General features: G+C 36.0%; 1 protein-coding gene and 1 non-coding gene across 7 annotated transcripts in view; one reads left to right on the top strand and one right to left on the bottom strand.

Annotated features, from left to right (window-relative positions):
• The window catches only part of Chd6 (chromodomain helicase DNA binding protein 6), a 237637-nt gene that overhangs the window by 163069 nt on the left and 55789 nt on the right, over positions 1–18779 (top strand). For all 6 annotated transcript variants that reach the window (XM_058575574.1, XM_058575572.1, XM_058575575.1 and 3 more), the window contains 3 exons: positions 422–677; positions 1592–1802; positions 11730–11925. In XM_058575574.1, coding sequence (XP_058431557.1) covers positions 422–677; positions 1592–1802; positions 11730–11925 — 663 coding nt within the window. The remainder of the gene's footprint in view (positions 1–421; positions 678–1591; positions 1803–11729; positions 11926–18779) is intronic.
• LOC124086021 (small nucleolar RNA U13) lies at positions 7641–7739 on the bottom strand. Its single transcript, XR_006849692.1, has one exon. It is a non-coding gene; the product is annotated as a small nucleolar RNA U13 (small nucleolar RNA).

Raw genomic sequence — 18779 nt, 5'->3', positions numbered from 1 at the left:
GATTGCCTCTACGTACTGTGTTCTTTCAGCATCTAAGTCTTCACTTTGAGATATATTATGTGTTCCTCCTAACAAGATTTAAAATATTCTTCAGTTAATCCCTGTAATGTATGTGTGTTAGAGAAGAGTGAGAGAGAGGTTTGTTTTCTCCATCCTAGAGAATAGGTACTTTCTTCTTTTTGCCTTTTTAATCTTGTGAGATTGTCGTAAATTCTTGGTAATTTGTGAATTAAAGCTAGATTCTTTTTTTCCTTCTAGTGCTATTTTAAACGCCCCCTTTTGGAATCTGATCTTTCTTTTAGTCTGCTACTGCAGTACTATGATTTAGATATCTAAGAGATGATAGCAAAGCTTTGAATCCCCCACAGTAATCATTCAGTTAGGATTGGGGCTGGTAAATAGATCTCATTTCTCTAAACAGGTAAAGAAACTGCAGTCCATCCTAAAACCAATGATGCTTCGGCGCCTGAAAGATGACGTGGAAAAGAACCTTGCTCCCAAACAAGAGACAATCATCGAAGTAGAACTTACCAATATCCAGAAAAAGTACTACCGTGCCATCCTGGAGAAAAACTTTTCCTTCTTGAGCAAGGGAGCAAATCAGCACAACATGCCCAATCTTATCAACACCATGATGGAGCTGAGAAAATGCTGTAACCATCCCTATCTGATCAATGGTAAGTTGAATCAGAGGGAGTAACTCAGGACAGGCACAAGCCTCTGCCAGAAGCCAATGATAGTCAAAGATCTTGTGTATTGAGTTCTCATTATATGCTCTACATATATAATCTCACCTTTTTACACAGTATAAACTGAAGTTGATGGATTTGTCTAAGGAGTCTTGCTAAAAAACACACAGAGCTAAGTTTGGAACTTCCTTCTCTGACTCTACTGTTCACTCAGCTCTTTGCCCTTATTTACTCACAAGCTAGCCTACACTTTCCACTCGGGGATGGAAAATTGTAACTTTGCTAAATAGATAGTGAGGCAAAGCGATTAAAACTCTGCAGATAAAGTTAACAGTTCACTAGTTAGAAAAGATTTTGAGAGGTTTTTTTTTTTTTTTTCCTTTATTTGTAGTTGGACACAATACCTTCATTTTTTTATTTATTTTTATGTGATACTGAGGATGGAACCCAGTACCTCACGCATGCTGTGCCAGTGCTCTACCTCTGAGCCACAACCCCAGCCCTTGAGATGTATTTTTATAATGAAACTTTTTTAGAAAAAAAAATAAAATGTGACTTGGATTCTCTTACAACGAGTTTTGTGAAGACAAGGTATGAAAGCCTTTTTTGTCAAATCTCTGGGACAATTTCTTTACCTACGTGAGTCAGCTTAGGACTGGACATCTCAGTCCTCTCTCTACTTAGTGAAAATTCCTTGAAAAGCAAAGCCCTTTCATTGGCCCTCCCTCCAACAGTGAGTGAACTGCCAAGGGTACATTCCAGGAACACACACCCAGCAGCATCTCCCCACTGGATTGTTGATCCAGAATCTAACAAGAACCCATTTCACTTTTTCCAGGATCTATAAAACAGCAGCTTTTACCCTTATATTTTGTTCAAAGAATTGTTCCATTCATTTTCAGGGGCAGAGGAAAAAATTTTAGAGGATTTCCGAAAAACCCACAGCCCTGATGCCCCTGATTTTCAGCTGCAGGCCATGATTCAGGCAGCAGGCAAGCTGGTGCTGATTGATAAACTGCTCCCTAAGCTAATTGCTGGTGGCCACAAAGTGCTCATCTTCTCTCAGATGGTGCGCTGCCTGGATATCCTGGAAGATTATCTCATCCAAAGAAGGTGAGCCTGTGTCAAAGCTCTGCATCCAGTACTGTGGGCAGCTCCTTTTCTTTGATCTTTCTGGTCCAGCCACACATTCAAAAATGGAGAAACGAATCTTCTCTTAAAGATGGATAAAATTCAAAGTTCATCTTATGACCAAGTATATTTAAGTTTAATTGGAGTGAATTTCATGGCCTATAATATGGAATCCTTATTTTGCTTAAGAAAAAACCCATATGATTATGTTCATATTAATTGAGGTTAACAATTGAAATAGCATTACAAAAGGTTAAGAAAGCAATTTGCATTTTTTGTTGCTGCTTAATGACAAAATACATCCCATCAGGCATTGCTGCTTTAAGTTTCTGAAAATGCATACTGACAGTTCAGAAAGCCTTTATGTCCTTTCTCAGCAAGTTCTCTAAGGTTTTATAATACACTGGCTATGGCCTCTCAATTCATTTCTTATTTGTAATTCCATGAACCTGAGTTTCGTTACTCATGCAAATGAAATGCCCATGTTATTATGCTGATGATTTGAATTCTGTGTGGGAACCACATTTGTTACATCATATACCTTACCTTAGATTTTTAGTCACTGTGGTACATCAGTGATCTGAAGATAACCAGTGGGTTTTTACAAATGTACTTTTAACAATAAAAGACTTTTCAAGATTACAGAAACTAAGTAGCTTAGGCATTGCTAAGTTTAAAGAACATATTAGTTTTCAAATAATAAAATTTTGCATATCTCAAGTGTCTTAACCGATGTTTTTATCCTTTAAGATTCTATTTGCCCTCATGTATTACATGTACTTTATAGAAAAGTATCAAAGTAAAAAATATTGAAGAAAATGACAATTTTATGAGCATGTTAAAATTTAATATTATGTACAAAATTGTTCAAAATTTAGTTAGCCTATAAAAGAATTTCTCAGAGCTCCATAGTAGAGACATTATTACTGGATTATAGAATTAATTAATTGTAATTATAGAATTATAGAGACATTATTTTTTTCCTTAGATGAAGCTACTCTGAATAAATTAAACTGATAAAGCAGTTTAATTTATAAATTCACCAAAGATTAGGAACTCATTGCCAAAGCATTTGCTTAATATAAATATCTTATTCTTCAAAATATATACAATTGTTAGTTTTTAGGGTTTTTTTTTTCTTTCTTTCTTTTTTTTTTTTAAAGATTCCTGAAAATAAATAATAGTGTAATTAATAGACTTTTGGTAAGTATGGAAGTTTTCATTTAGCTCCCTTTTATGCTGTTTTTTTTTTTATCATTTATTGCAATTTTGTGTTCAAATTCAGTATTAAATAATTTGTCTTGAAAATATGGAAACATGTAATACTACAACTTAGAGAAGTCCTTGTTTATGCTTGGGGGTCTACCCTTTTTATCTCCCCCCCCATATGTTATGTTTATTTGTTTGAACTGGGATAATAATCTACAACAAAAATATTTCACTTTTTGTTGTACTAGGCATTGAACCCAGGGCCCATGTACCACAGACTTCACCTCTTTTTATTTTTTTATTTTGAGATAAGGTCTCACTTAGTTCCCCAGGCTAGCCTCGAACTTTGCAGTTCTCCTGCCTCCCAAATCTCTGGAATTACAAATGTATACCACCATACCCAGCTATAACTCACATTTAAGATTTTTTTCTTTATTTTTCTACAGCAAAATTTTGATGATCAACATGACATACTGTCCCACAGTTTTCAATTTTTCAGCATTTTAGGGGGTTTGGTGAATGAATATCCCTTTATCATCATTGTGATTATTTCCAGTTAAGTCCCTAAGGTAAATTCTGATGTACATTTTTTTAGATGCTTGATACATATTTCCAAAATGTCCTCTAATAAGAGGGTTTATTTATATGCTTTTAAGTCTAAGAACACTTTTTTCCTGTATTCTGATCAATACCCTTAATCTTTGCTAATTCTATAAGTCAGAATTATGGTCTATAATTTCTATTTCTGATTACTTAATAAAAATGAATATTGTTCATATTACCTATTTCTTTTTTATGGATAGCTTATGCATGTTGTTCAATGACTTCCTATTGCTCTTTGATTTTTAATTAATTTATGAGAATTATTAAGAATATGTTGGGGAGACTGAGGCAGGAGGATCTCAAGTTCAGGGCCAACCTGGGCAACTTAGTAAGTTCTGTCTCAAAAAAAGTGGGGAGGGTGCTGGGGATGTAGCTCAGAAGTGGAAGTCTCCCATGTTCAATCCCCAATACAAGATACACAAACACTCTTCCAGTTTTATTTTTACCTTTCAATTTTATTTATGAGTGTGGGTTTTTATTTACTTTTAGAAGTGCTAAATTTTGTAATGGTCAAATTTTTGTCTTGAAACTCTTAAGTTTAGGGCTGGGGTTGTAGTTCAGTTGTAGAACTCTTGCCTTGCACATGTGAGGCACTGGGTTCAATCCTCATCACTACATAAAAATAAATAGATAAAATATTGTGTCATTCTACAACTAAAAATTTTTTTTTTAACTTTAAGTTTAAATTCTTATTTGTGCTTACTTTTAAGCTAAATGCCTAAATTAATATGCTTTAAAGTTTCCCCTACTTTTAACCATTTTCTTGTCATTCTTTATGGTTTACTCACCCCAACTTCATCCAGCAGGGTTCTTCTGTCTTTCATATTATTACTTTTTTAAATTTAGTTTTTATTTTCATCAAAGTTATATATGCACATGATTTGAAGAGCCAAATCATTTTATTAGTTATGAAAAAGTGAATGTTCTAATTCACTTTCCCTTTTCCCCAGTTTTCAACACTTCAGAAGCAGTTACTTTCTTCCTTATGCTGTTTCTCTAGTATACTGCTCAATTTAAATAATATTATTAGTTGCAATTCTTTGATATTTTTTAATTTTAGGAATTATCTGTTCTCATAATGGAAAATGAATGTTTAGACTTTCATTGCTCTTCTACATCCTACTTTATATTTCACGGTGTATGCAACTTCTGTCCTGTCTTCTCAGTATGCCATGTAATGTTTGGGGGTAGGTTAATATTCTGGGTTAGATTAGTATTCTGGGGTTATTGTGACTTAGGTTAAAACATAGCTCAACCATGTAGTGTATATTTACCTTTTTTTGCTTGAACAGTTTTTATTCTTTGAAGCTCAAAATTATGTTTTCACTTGATTGCTTATTTTTTATATGATTATTATAATTCAGCTGCAACTGTAACCTGGTTGGCTAAATCTCCTCTTTGTATGTTCTGACCCACCAGTCTTCAGTGCTATATCTCCTTAGACCTGACCTCTTCCCCCCTGGTGTGTTACTCTTCCTATTAAATGCTAATCTGCCTTCTGGCATCCTGCTGATAGGTTTCTTTCCTTCCCTCTTGACTCAGATCTCCTTTGGTGAATTCCATGTTGGAGCACCTCTTCTAGGTACTTCTGAGGAAGGGTAAATGATAGGTGAATTTTCAGACATTGTTAGAAAATATTTTTAGTCTGCCCTCATTCTTAAATAGTAGTTTGGCTGGATTTGAGATCGTAGGTTAGAAATTCTTTTCCCACAGGATTTTGAAGGTGTTACTACACTCACTGTCTTCTAGCTTCCTAAGTTGCTGTTGACAAGTTCTAAGACCTCTCAGATTCCTGGTCTATATATGTAATATGTTTTTCTTTTTCTTTTTAGAAGCTTTTATATATTCTCTTTGATCCCTGTCCTATGAAATTTTACAATGAAGCACCTCATCATTCTGGTCTTTCCTCCATAAGTTCCTTGGGTTTTAATGAACTCATGATAGTTTCTGATGAATAGTTCTACAGTCAATCAAGTCTTTGTTCCCCCATGTATAATGTGTTGATTTACTCTAAGTACTTCCAAGATTTTCTTTTAATATTTGATTTTCAGCTGTTTGTGATATCCGGAATGCATACTGTTCAGAGTTGACTAAGCTTCCTGGTTATGTTAAATTAATGTCTTTCTTTAAGTTCGGGTGCTTTTGGTTGTTATTTCTTCGATTTCTTTTTGCCCCATTCTCTTGTTTCTCCAAATTACTTGTCTATTTGACCTTTAGATATTATACAAAGGTCCATAGGTTCTGTTGTTTTTTCTTTCTTCTCCTTTTTATATTTTTAATCTTTTATATCTGTCTTTTGTTGTGACTTACCTGTCTTCAAGTAATTTTAGAGGGTTTGTTTTGGTTTGTTTTTTAGTTCTAAGTTTCTGTTTGAGGGACTGGGGTTGTGGCTTAGGGGCAGAGCACTTGCCTAGCATGTGTGAGGCACTGGGTTCTATTCTCAGCACCACGCATAAGCAAATAAATAAATAGAGGTCCATCAATAACTAATAAAAATATTTTTTAAAAAGATTTCTGTTTGATTCTTTTTAAATATTTTTTTAGTTGTTGATAGACCTTTATTTTATTTATGTATTATGTATTTGTATGTGGTGCTGAGGAATCGAACCCAGAGCCTCAAACATGCCAGGCAAGTGCGCTACCACTTAGCCCCAACCCCAGCCACTCTGTTTGATTCTTTGTTTACTAGTGTTTTGGTTTTCTGCTTGCATTTCCTATTTTCATTAATTACTTGCATTTATTTGTTGAGCATAATTATACCTTTCTTTTCCTTTTTCATCTCTAAATTCCACATACAAGAGAAAACATACAACCCTTGACTTTCTGAGTTTGGCTTACCTAACATAATATTCTCAAGTTCCATCCATTTTCCTGCAAATAGCATAATTTCATTTGTCTTTGTGGCTGAATAAAACTCCATTGTGTATATGTGCCGCTTTTTCTTTATCCATTCATCCCTTTATGGGCACCTAGGTTGGTTACACAGTTTTGTTTTGTTTATATTTTGTGCAGGCTTTGTGTGGTGTTAGAACATTGCCCCTTCGTATTGGAAGCAGAGCCTCAGTATTTTAGGTCATGGACTTTTCTTGATGTCTGGTGTCTTCAGGCAAACATTTGAAGCTCTGGATAGGTGAATGAGTCTTATTGACTATGAGCTTCTCCAAATGTGAGCACTGCTCATTTTACTGTACCGTTTCATTGGTGACCCTCCAATGTCAGTATTTGGGGCTCTTGTTTCACTTCCTCTCTCCTGCCTGAAAGGTGGAAACTTCATTACTCTGCTATGATCATGGTGGAGGGATGAGAAAGAGAAAGAGGTCTCAACCTCTGTCTCCCTTCCCTCTTTATAGTAGGGTATGTACACCTTGAACCATGGTTATTATCTTCTAGAAAAGAGAGGATGAAGATCTTATATTTTACCTTCTTTAAGGCTGGAGTAGCTGATTTATAGTCTAATTGTTACTGCAACACATATTTCACTAATTCCCCTGTTGTTAGACTCTGTGCATCCTCACTTTTAGGTATACCCAGTGCTACCAATGTCTCATACCTTTGGACATTATACAGCTTTAAGTTAGGCTAGATCTTATCTGGAATTCTGCTTTCTTCAAATCAGATACCACTTTGCTTGCTTTCCAGCTTCCAGAATGTTACCATTTCTGTTCTGTTTGTAGATTATTTGGGGGAGAGTGTTATGCCTTTTATTTACTTTTTACTAAACTAGATCGACAAATTAAATGTACATGTTGATTCATGATGCTTTCTTTGATTTTCTTTTTTCATTTTAGTCTTTTTTCTTTATTTTGGTAAATAACATTAATGGAAATTTTTTTTCTGTATATGTCTGATTTTCTAATTTTTTGGTTAACTCAAATAGTTCATCATTTCCCCCCATTCATATAAAATGCTATTCATGAAATATACTAAGACATCATATATATGCTGGGCATATGTCTAGCCTTTCTGTTCTTTTTTTTTTTTTTTTTTTTTTTTTTTTTTTTTTTTTTTTGTCTTCATGGTAATGTGCTGACGTCTTAACATTGTTTAGAGGGAGGCACATCTCAAATAGTATGAATACCCAGTCATCACGCTCATGAACCGAAGGATCTTTTCTGTTCTTGATAAATACTTTTATCATTTTGCTTCCATATTATTCCAGATGAACTTCAGAATTATTCTTTAAACCTGTATCTGATTGTTTCCACCCCAACTCTAAAAAAATGTGTATGTATATATATATACACATTTACTTATCTCTAGAGGCTTATGATGGGATTTTTATTAGCTTTTATTAAGCAGGATAGGATTGACATCTCTGTAAAATTGAAGAACATATAGCCAGGCACAGTGGCACATGCCTGTAATCCCAGCAGCTCCAGAGGCTAAAGCAGGAGGACCATGAGTTCAGGTGCTAGACCCTGTCTCTAAATAAAATACAAAATAGGGCTGGGGATATGGCTCAGTAGTCAAGTACCCCTGAGTTCAGTCCCCAGTACCAAAAAGAAAAGTAAAAATAAATAAAGTATGTTCTTGGACTGGAACAGAACATTTGTTGGTGTTACATAGTGGTAAACAAAATACCATAGCTTCTAGTGTTGTGTTACCAATTCTGAGTATTTCTTTCTGAATTTGGTCGTAAGCATATTATATATTTGTGGTGAATGTGATTCTCCCTCTACCCCTTCTCCTCTGCCCCACCTATCCTGTCCTGCTGGCAGCTGTCCTTTCTCCTCCCCTCCTCTCCCCTATCCCCTCCTCTCCCCTGCTTCTCTCTCCCTCCCTCCCTCTCTCCCTCCCCCTCTCCCTCCCCCCCCTCTCCCCCCCCCTCCTGGTTACTGCTAAGAAACAAGAGAATTGTTCATTTCCCCTTAGTCCTTCTGAGGTCAACATTTCTTGTGCCAAAAATGTGTCACTCTCCTCTCCCAACCCCCACCCCTGGTCAGGCACACAGGTTTTTCCAGAGTGCCACCTGCTTCTTGTGGAGATTTGATAGTGACTCTGAATCAATGAGCCACTTTGACTCCTAAGGATTTCATTCCAAATATAGTGGTTGCAGAGGTTTAATTGCTATGCTGAAATTTGGTTTGGAAAATTTTATTTTATCTGATTTTTTCTTTTAGACTTATCAGCCCTCAAAGTCTTCTTTGTTTTTGAGGCTCTTTGCATCTCCAGCTGTCAGTTTGGTTTTGTTCCCATTTAATTTCATGCCAGACTCTAATACAGAAATGAGGGCACAGTTAAAGGACCTGACTTAGAAGTAAGGAGAGATTTAAAAGAACTCACATAGTTCCATTTTTAGTTTTGTGTTCAAGAGCACTCCCTCAAAACAAAACTGATAGAAATGAAAAAATATTGTTCCAGTCATCCTGTACAAGTTTCATTTTTTTTAAACTCTTGTTACATCATAGCTGGCAAAACACTTCTCTAATTGTATGGGAATTTTTTTCCAATGTGATGACTGAACTACATCATCACTGTTTATTAATTTCTCTTTCCCCAAAGGCTCTGCCATTTCCCAGCCTCACTGTGATTCATGAGTTCACTAGCTGCAGCTCCCTGATGACCAGAGCGTCTTGTCAGGAACACTGATCCTCCCTCTGTTCCTGCAGCGTCAATCATTCACTTGTGTAGGGGCTGGGGCGGTGGCTGTCATTTAATTAAATCTCAACCCTGTCTTCTGTCTCAAATCCTATGCTGCTTCTGCTGTATAATTACATGGCCAAATTTCTGTGGGTAAACTGTTACAGATCCTCAGATCATTGATTTATCAAAGTCATTTTGATACCAAAGTATAGTTTATGCCTCCACCTTCTGTTAGAGACAAGTTTCCAAACTTTATAGTGTCTGCTATTTGTCCCTAATTTCCCTTGTAAGTTTTTAGAAAACATTTCTGACCTACTGCAGTGAAATGTACCATATGAAAGCCATCAATCAGATGCATCTGGCTTCGACTCAGTTGCCAGCAAAGTGACTGCGGGAGATATTTGTTTCATTTTGGTTTTTTTAAGTTTCCTTAAGTATAAAATGGAAGTGATAATAGAAACTACTTCTTAGGATTATGGCAAGATTAAATGTGATAGTACATATCAAGCATGTGCTGGTGTCTGGCAGAGCAGACACTAAAGAACCTGCTACTGCTATTATTGTGGTTACTACAAATGACATCTGTAGAATGCAGACATCTAGCCCTTGGCTTTCATCTTATGACACAAAATCTTTTTGGTTTGCCTTCATGCCATTTCTTTCAGAACCACCCATTTCATTTGCTACTATAGGTCCCTTGGAATATTGCTCTTGAATATATGTTAATTTAAAAAAGAAGAAATAAACAAAAACAACCATAGTCATATTTCCACAGATGGCTGCATTATGGCATTTAGAATTCAGGCAATATTTTCAGACTTGTTTCTTTACTTTGCGTGTTTCCGTCATTAGTGTCTGAGTTGGTCAGGTTTGGTTTTTGTTTTTTGGGTTTCATTTTTGTCTTTTGTTTTATTCGCATAAAAAAGTAAGATTTTAGTGAGAGGAAAAGAGAACTCACACAGAACAAGAGGTGACCCAGTAGGGTTGCCATGGTCAGGTTTTTTATGTGTACTTCTTAGGCTGGTTTCTTTTTGTGGCTTTTTCTTTTCTTCAGGGATGTCAGGGTTATTTTGCCAGATAAAATTTTCTAAAGCCATCCCCACACAGACATCTACTCCTAAAATGTCTATCCTTTTCCTCTTACTAGTCATTTCACTTAATTCTAGAGATCTGATTTCCCAAATTCTGGGCTGTAAATTAGATTTTTGTCAAAATTTCTGGGCTTGGCTGTTATTGGATTTAGGATGACTTGGTCCTTTTATCACAAGGTTCTTATTAGTTCTACTTGACCAGTGAGTTTTTATTTATAGATCAAAATTGGATCCTGAGTAAACCCCCTTTTTAATTCATTTGTTGAAGTAGAGTAAATAGGAAAAATATTTATTTATTTGGATTGAACCCAGGGGCGCTTGATCACTGAGCCACATTCCCAGCTCTTTTTATATTTTATTTAGAGACAGGATCTCACTGAGTTGCTTCGGGCCTCACTAACTTGCTGAGGCTGGCTTTGCACTTGAGATCCTCCTGCCTCCGCCTCCTGAGCTGCTGGGATTACAGGTGTGTGCCACTGCACCTAGCCAAGAAAATAATTTTAAGAAGAATAAGATTGCTGCTATATCTTAGATCTGTGTTAATTTTAATATTCACCATTAATGTTCCTTTTGTGTTCTCTCTCTGGAAGGACAGTAGCAATCTATCCCCATAACAGTTTCATTTCCTATTCTCTACCTCCTTACCCTTAACCCCACCATGCTATCTACCTCATTCCTTTACTATCCAGACAGGTAAATGCCTTTTTCCTGCTCTTCAGCTTTACTCCCTCACTTTATTTTCCACTAAACATTCTCCAGTCTCCCTAACCCCAATACACCTTAGAAATCTTTCCTATTATTTATCCCTACTTGCCTGGCAATATATTACCTAGAAAACCTTGATTTTTTAGCCGTAAATTTGGAGGCTTTGCTGGTGTTTCTAAAGCTTTGAGAATCTGGTAGGCTAGAATTGACCAGCTCATACATGAAAGGATGGCCTGGCAGTAGAGTTGCATTTTTAGTTGTCCTAAGCATCTTATATGAACTCTGGTTCCTTATTAGGAGCAGTGTTGAAAGTTGACAGTTGAGGCTCTTGTTTGTTTTTTTCTGATATTTTGATTAACTTTACTACGATATAAACTGGGAAATTGAGAATAAGTTGCATGGGCAACTTATTGGGAAACAGTGTTGGGGATCAATATTTTGTATTTATAATTCTTCTAGACCTCCTTAGTTTGTGGCTGATTTTTTGCTTTGTTTCAGACTTTTTTTACTGAGGTTGGAGGGGTGCATCTTACAATGCAGTTCTAAGTGTCTGCCCTGTTCATATATAGGAGGTGGGATTCTTTCTAGACCACTGTCATTTGATCCAAATTTAGAAGTAAGATTTAAGGCTGTCAGGCAGCAGCTTCCTGCATTGTTTGCTGTTCTCCATTGAAGTCATGATTAACGCCTGGGCTTTCATTCGTTTGGGTCCCTTCAGATACACCTATGAGCGAATTGATGGGCGAGTACGGGGAAACCTGCGCCAGGCAGCCATCGACCGGTTCTGTAAGCCAGACTCAGACCGCTTTGTCTTTCTTCTGTGCACCAGAGCAGGAGGCCTGGGGATCAATCTCACAGCTGCTGATACCTGCATCATATTTGATTCTGACTGGAACCCACAAAATGACTTGCAGGTAACCATTAGGATGAATGTTCTTTACCTTAGCTGCCCTGAATCAGAATATCATGAGAGAGTCTGGGTCAGCTGTAGATTATCTGCCTTGCTTCAAGCTGAGGTATAGGCCAGGACCTTGGTCAGGGCATGAAACCCAATGAAAAGTAAATGTTGACCCTTCCTGCTAATCAGAATGGTTCTGTCCTTTTGTTTTAATCAAATGTTTTATGGTAGCCTCCAAATATAGAATAGAGATGCTATTATTATTTTCTGACATAAAGATACCTCACATTTTCTCTCAATTTGTTTATGAGATGGTCATGTATAGTAAACAAGTTAACCCAAAGAGGTGGGAAAGTTCCATGGTGTGGCAGGTGTGACAGACACCCTCTCTCTCCATGTATTGCAGCATAGCCCAGTTAAGTGGCTTTGCAGATTCTATTTTCTGTTTTTAACCAAACTAAATGATATGCAGCTTGACAAGAAAAGTAAGGATACTTTTTGAAAAGTAAGCATAAAGAAATAACAAGAAAATGGCAGAGTCTATTTAGAGTTCTTCATCAATCCTATTTTGAACTAAACAATGCATTCTAACCAGATTGGGCAGTGAGTCGAACCAAAATGATTCTAATTTGTCAAGAAGACTATGTAGAATATAGATTTATATCATATTGTATTGTTAATGATGAACATCATCCTAAATAGATATTATATCTTGGGGTGTTTGCTAACACTAGAATTGGGGGGTGGGGGAATCAGGTAGCTCAAAGCCTTTTTCATAGACTAGATGAATTAGCAAAAGAAGTTTAGGGGCTGCTTCACATTGATTCAGGAGGCACTCTGGGAGATACTGCAAAGGATGGGATACAGGGAAGACATCACTCACATCCACAGAGTCATTCTGCTTTGCCTTTGTCATTTAGTAAGTTCCCAATAGTAATTGTTTGAAGAAATCAGTCTACTAATTGAAAAATGGTGTTTTAAATTATTGAACGTTTAAATTATTGGTGACAGCTAGCTAAAACCCAGGGAAAATATCATGGTAAATCATAAAGCAAATTGTATGGCACTAAGTTCAACAATCATCTTCAAAGAAAATCAGTGGTTATGAATAGCTCACCATCGGTTCATTCTTCTGGTAAAGGATGTTTGGATCAAAGATGAGTTAGTAGATTTAATGACTAACCAATTTTTAAAATGTCATATACTCAACACTAAAATAATAAGCAAAAGCTAATATTTGATCAGTTCACTACCAAGAACCTAAATATAATAGTGATATAGATTAGGGGGTGAAAATGTTTCACCTTTTTGCCTACTACCTATTTTTTTTTAAATGGCTTTATTAGAATACAACCACAACCATTCCTCTGTGTATTATCTGTGGTCAGTTTCATGTTATAATGATAGAGTTGAATACCTGCAACAGAGACCTCATAGCTCACAAAACCTGAATATTTACTGTCAGGCATTTTACTGATGTTCACTAACTCCCAAACAAATTATTGTACAAGTCCCTGACAGCTATAAAGCTCTGTGATCTTTTGTGATGCTTATCTTACTGTGAGGCATAGTACTAGGATAATGATGTATGAATTTGAAGCCATGTTAGCTGGATATGCCTGAAGGGACATTAAAGCAGGAAATTGGTGGCATAAGGCCAAAGGCAAAAGATTTTAGAATTGCCATGCTTCTCTTAGGTGAAGTGTAAACATTACTAGTTGAATAGATGTTATGCCAAGAAACAGAAAAAGCAAGAGATGAATTAAGGGATAGCAAATTGAAATTGGATAGTGTGGGGTTTTGTAATTGTGCTAAGTCAGTTTCTGAACTTCCCCTAATGCTCAATTTTAATGAAGAAACAAAGACCAGCACTGCAGATGATCCAGGGTGTTAGCTTGTACCCCAGAGCATAGCTAAAGCTTAATGAATGACTGAGTAAGTCAATGATAAAGGCAGCCCAGATCAGAATTAGAGTTAGAATTTTTTGATTCTTGGTCTTTTCAACTGGCTTCTGTGTTATTGATTCACTAGTTTCTGTTTTCTTGGTTATTATATTAAGGTTTTATAATTCAGAGAGAATTATTTTTCTTGTGAATGAGATCCTCACTCTTTAACAGAAAACTACCTTTTCCTTTTCTACTATTCTTCCTAGGTAGGTCATGTTTAGTGCACACACAACATTTATACGTATGCACACACTCTTAATTTTTTTAATAAATGAGAACTTTCAATCATCTATAGTTCTTTAAGAATGTTGCCTTGGAAAGTGGATTTAGTTACAAGATATTTGTCTGGGAATGAGCTAGGGTCATACCACCTGATGTAAACATCAAGACAACAGAAAAGAGAATCCCACTGTTTCAGGATCTTACTTCTATCATAGTGGAATTTTAGCACAGGTCTCAATTCAGATGATAGAAAATACAAATTTTCATTCATACATTTTTTTGTGGGACTACAAATTAGTATAAACATTCTGGAAAGCAGTATGGAGATTCTTGGGAATGGAACCATGATAAGACTCAACTATCCCACTTCTCAATAATTACGCAGTAGAGCTAAAATCAGCATACTACAATGATACAACCACATCACTGTGGAGTTTACTTTTTGATTGCTACAAGAAAGTTAAGAACTTGCAGGTCTATGCACAAGTGCTCCATTATGTAATTATTATTCAGTGAACATCTTTTAAATAGCAGGATGTGCCAGGCATTATTTAAAGTCCTGGAGACACACCAGCAAGCTAGACCAAAAGTTCCTGCTCTCATGGAGCATTCATTTTTATGAGTATGTTCCTCCATGAGACCTTTGCTCAAAAACATTTCTTCAGTTGGATCATGTTTTTAGTTTTAATTGGACACAATACCTTTTTTATTTTATTTATTTATTTTTATGTGGTGCTGAGGATCTAATCCAGGACCTTGCACGTGCTAGGCAAGTGCTCTACCACTGAGCCATAACCTCAACCCAGCATCTTGCAGTTTACCCTCAAACCTGTGTGAGCGAGAAGAAAAAGAATCAGTGTTAATACTTAATGGCCACATATTGTTACTACCTTATAGGTCCTATAAACCATATTATTTACAGTGATCACTTTATTTGCCAGTTATCCTTCAAATCTTCTCTCAGTAATAGAAATTTGCTACTTTCTAAAGATACTGTAAGAGGGCTGGGGTTGTGGCTCAGTGGTAGAGTGCTTGCCTAGCACATGTGAGGCACTGGGTTTGATCCCTAGCACCACATAAAATAAATTAATAAATAAAGATATTGTGTCCATCTGCAACTGAAGAAGTTTTGGCAACTGATTATAACAGCCAAATACTAGTCAGCTTAGTTGTCTGGTAGTAATAGACTGAGTAAACTATAGTATATTAGCATTGAATGAAGAATGAGGAATATCTCTGTGCTATGGAATCATCTCAGAATATATAGTTGAGTGAAAAAAAAAATAATGTGGAGAAACTCTGTGGTGTGCTAGCATTTATCTACAGAGGCTGCATTTGTGTCTGCCCATCTCTGCCTCTCCCCCACAAGAGATAAAACTTGAATTTTTTTAAGTGGTTACATATAGAGAGAACCAAGAACCACACAGAAGTGACAGAGGTAGAAACCAGTTTTCTAACCATGCCTTTTTGTATATTTGACTTTGTAGCCATTTTAAATATTTTACACTATTATAATGCAAAATATTTTTAACTTTTTTACAAGTTGCAAAATAATGTAGAGTTCCAGTATACCTTTCTTTTCAATAGCTCAGCTTCTTTTAATGTAAGCATTTTATACAACTGTAGTGTAATTATTGGAACCAGGAAATTTTTGTTAATTTGTTCTTTTTAGATACACGTGACAATAGAGTATATTTTGACATATTATACATACATGAAGTATAACTTATTCTAATTAGGATTTCATTCTTGTTGTTGTATACATGATATGGAGTTTCAGTGGTTGTGAATACATATGTGAACATTGGAAAGTTTTGTCCAATTCATTCTACTCTTTCCTATTCCCATCCCCCGTCCCTTCCCTTCATTTCCCTTTGTCTAATCCAGTGAACTTCTGTTCTTCCCTCCTCCTCCTCTCTTGTTTGTGAGCATCTGCATATGAGAAAGAACATTTGACCTTTGTTTTGTGGGATGAGCTTTATTTCACTTAGTCTCCAGTTCCATCCATTTATAAGCAAATGCCATAATTTCATTCTTCTTTATGGCTGAGTAATATTCCATTGTGTATGTATACCACATTTTCTTTATCCATTCATCTGTTTAAGGGCACCTAGGTTGGATTCATAGCTTAGCTATTGTGAATTAATCTGCTATATATATTGATGTGGCTGTTGTGTTCCTATACAACAATGATGAATCAACTGAAAGAGAAATTAGAAAAACTATCCCATTCACAGTAGCCTAAAACAAAAAAACAACAAAATGCTTGGGAATCAATCTAGAAAAAGAGGTGAAAGACCTCTACAATGAAAACTACAGAACACTGAAGAAAGAAACTGAAGAAGATCTTAGTAGATGGAAAAACCTCCCATGAAGCACCTGTACTAGAGTTCTTTGAGATTATACCAAGGAATGGAGGGTCAAATGGTGGTTGCATTCCAAGTTTTCTGAGGAATCTCCATGCTGCTTTCCATAGTGGTTACACCAATTTGCAGTCCCACCAACAACGTTTGAGTGTACCTTTTCCCCCATATTCTCGCCAGCATTTATTACTTGTATTCTTGATAATTTCCATTGTGACTGGAGTGAGATGAAATTTCAGTGTAGTTCTAATTTGCATTTCTCTAATCACTAGAGATTTGATGTTGAACATTTTTTTCATATATTTGTAGACCATTCGTATTTCTTCTGTGAAGTATCTGTTCAGTTCCTTTGCTCATTTGTTGATTGGTTATTTGTTTTTTTAGTTTAATAAGTTTTTTGAGTTATTTGTATATCCTGGAGATTAATGCTTTGAGATGCAGATATTAAAGATTTTCTCCCATTCTGTAGGCTCTCTGTTCATATTCTTGGTTGTTTCCTTTGCTGTGAAGAGCTTTTTAGTTTGATGCCATCCCATTTATTGATTTTTTTTTTTAGTTGTAGTTGGACATGATGCCTTTTTTTTATTTATTTTTAGGTGGTGCTGAGGATCGAAATGTGCTAGATGGGCGCTCTACCACTGAGCCATAACCCCAGCCCCCATTTATTGATTCTTGATTTTACTTCTTATGCTTCAGAAGTCTTGTTGAGGAATTGGTTTCTAAGCTGACATTTTGGAGATTTGGGCCTACTTTTTCTTCTAGTAGGCACAGGGTCTCTGGTCTAATGCCTAGGTTTTTGATCCACTTTGAATTTAATTTAATTCTGCTGCAAATGGATTTCCAGTTTTCTCAGCACCATTTGTTGAACAATGTATGTTTATGGCACCTTTGTCTAGGATGAGATAACTGTATTTATGTGCATTTGTCTCTGTGTCTTCTGTTAGGTTCCATTGGTCTTCATGTCTGTTTTGGTTCTAATACCATGCTGTTTTTGTTACTGTAGCTGTGTAGTATAATTTGAGGTCTGGTATTCTGATGCCTCCTGCTTCACTTTTCTCACTAAGGATTGCTTTGGCTGTTTTGGCTATTGTTTTTTCCAAATGAATTTCATGACTGCTTTTTCTATTTCTATGAAAACATTATTGGAATAGGAATTGTATTGAATTTGTATAGCGCTTTTGGTAGTATGGCTGTTTTGACAATATTAATTCTGCCTATCCAGGAGCATAGGAGGTCTTTCTATCTTCTAAGATCTTCAGTTTCTTTCTTTAGTGTTTTGTAGTTTTCATTGTAGACCATTTTGTTGCTTTTGGTTTTAGGCTATTATGAATGGGATAGTTTTTCTAATTTCTCTTTCAGTTGATTCATCATTGTTGTATAGGAACACAACTGATTTAGTTAATTTTATATCCTGCTACTTTACTGAATTTGTTTATGAGTGGAACCAGGAAATTTACATTGATAAAATGTTAATCTAAGACCCTATTTGTATTCCTTCAGTTTCCCACAAGTGATCTTTTTCTTAGCCTGGGATCCAGTCCAGGATCTCACATTCCTTTTAGAAGTCATGACTCATCAGCCTCTTTCAATCTGTGAAGGCTCCTTAGTCTTTCCTTACCTTTTGTCATTTGACACTTTGAAAGGGTACTGACAAGCTGTTTTGTACAAAGTCCCTTAATTTGTATTTTCCTGATGTTTTCTCATCATTAGATATGACCTTATACATTTGGGGCAAAAATATCATAGAAGTGATGGTATGTCCTTCTCAATACATTCCATCAGGGTACATGATGTCAATCTTATTATCCTAGCACTTGATCACTTGGTGATGGTGGTGTCTTCCAGGTTTCTCTACTGTAGTATAACTACTTTTAGTTAAGTATTTGTGAATATGTATTTTGAGATTCTGTAAATATCCTGTTTATCATTATACTTTTCCCCATTAATGTTAGTGCCCATCAGTGGTGTTTGGCCCATGGTCATTTTCTATTTCCATTATCCCTTCTGCATTTATTTTACTGTAAAGACAGTTCTCTTTTGTCTCTGATTTATTTACATCAGTATTATTTGTTTTGTTATTGTCTGTTTTGTTTTGTTTTGTTTTGTGATGGGGTCTCACTACGTTGCCCAGACAGGCCATGAACACTTGGTCTCAAGTGATCCTCCTGCCTCAGCCTCCCCAGTAATCGAACTATAGGCACACAGAACCACACCCAGCTTGCTTGCTTTCTTTTTTTTTTTTTTTTTTTGTACTGGGGATTGAACCCACAGGCACTTTACCATTGAACTATATTCCCAACCCTTTTTCTTTTTTTCTTTGGAGACAAGGTCTTACCAAG

This window comes from Marmota monax, unplaced genomic scaffold (assembly GCF_021218885.2).
Source record: "Marmota monax isolate L192 unplaced genomic scaffold, Marmota_monax_Labrador192_F-V1.1 WCK01_AAM20220418_F8-fsc00014, whole genome shotgun sequence".
NCBI classification, from domain to species: domain Eukaryota; kingdom Metazoa; phylum Chordata; class Mammalia; order Rodentia; family Sciuridae; genus Marmota; species Marmota monax.
This window is presented reverse-complemented; position numbering and strand designations above follow the sequence as displayed.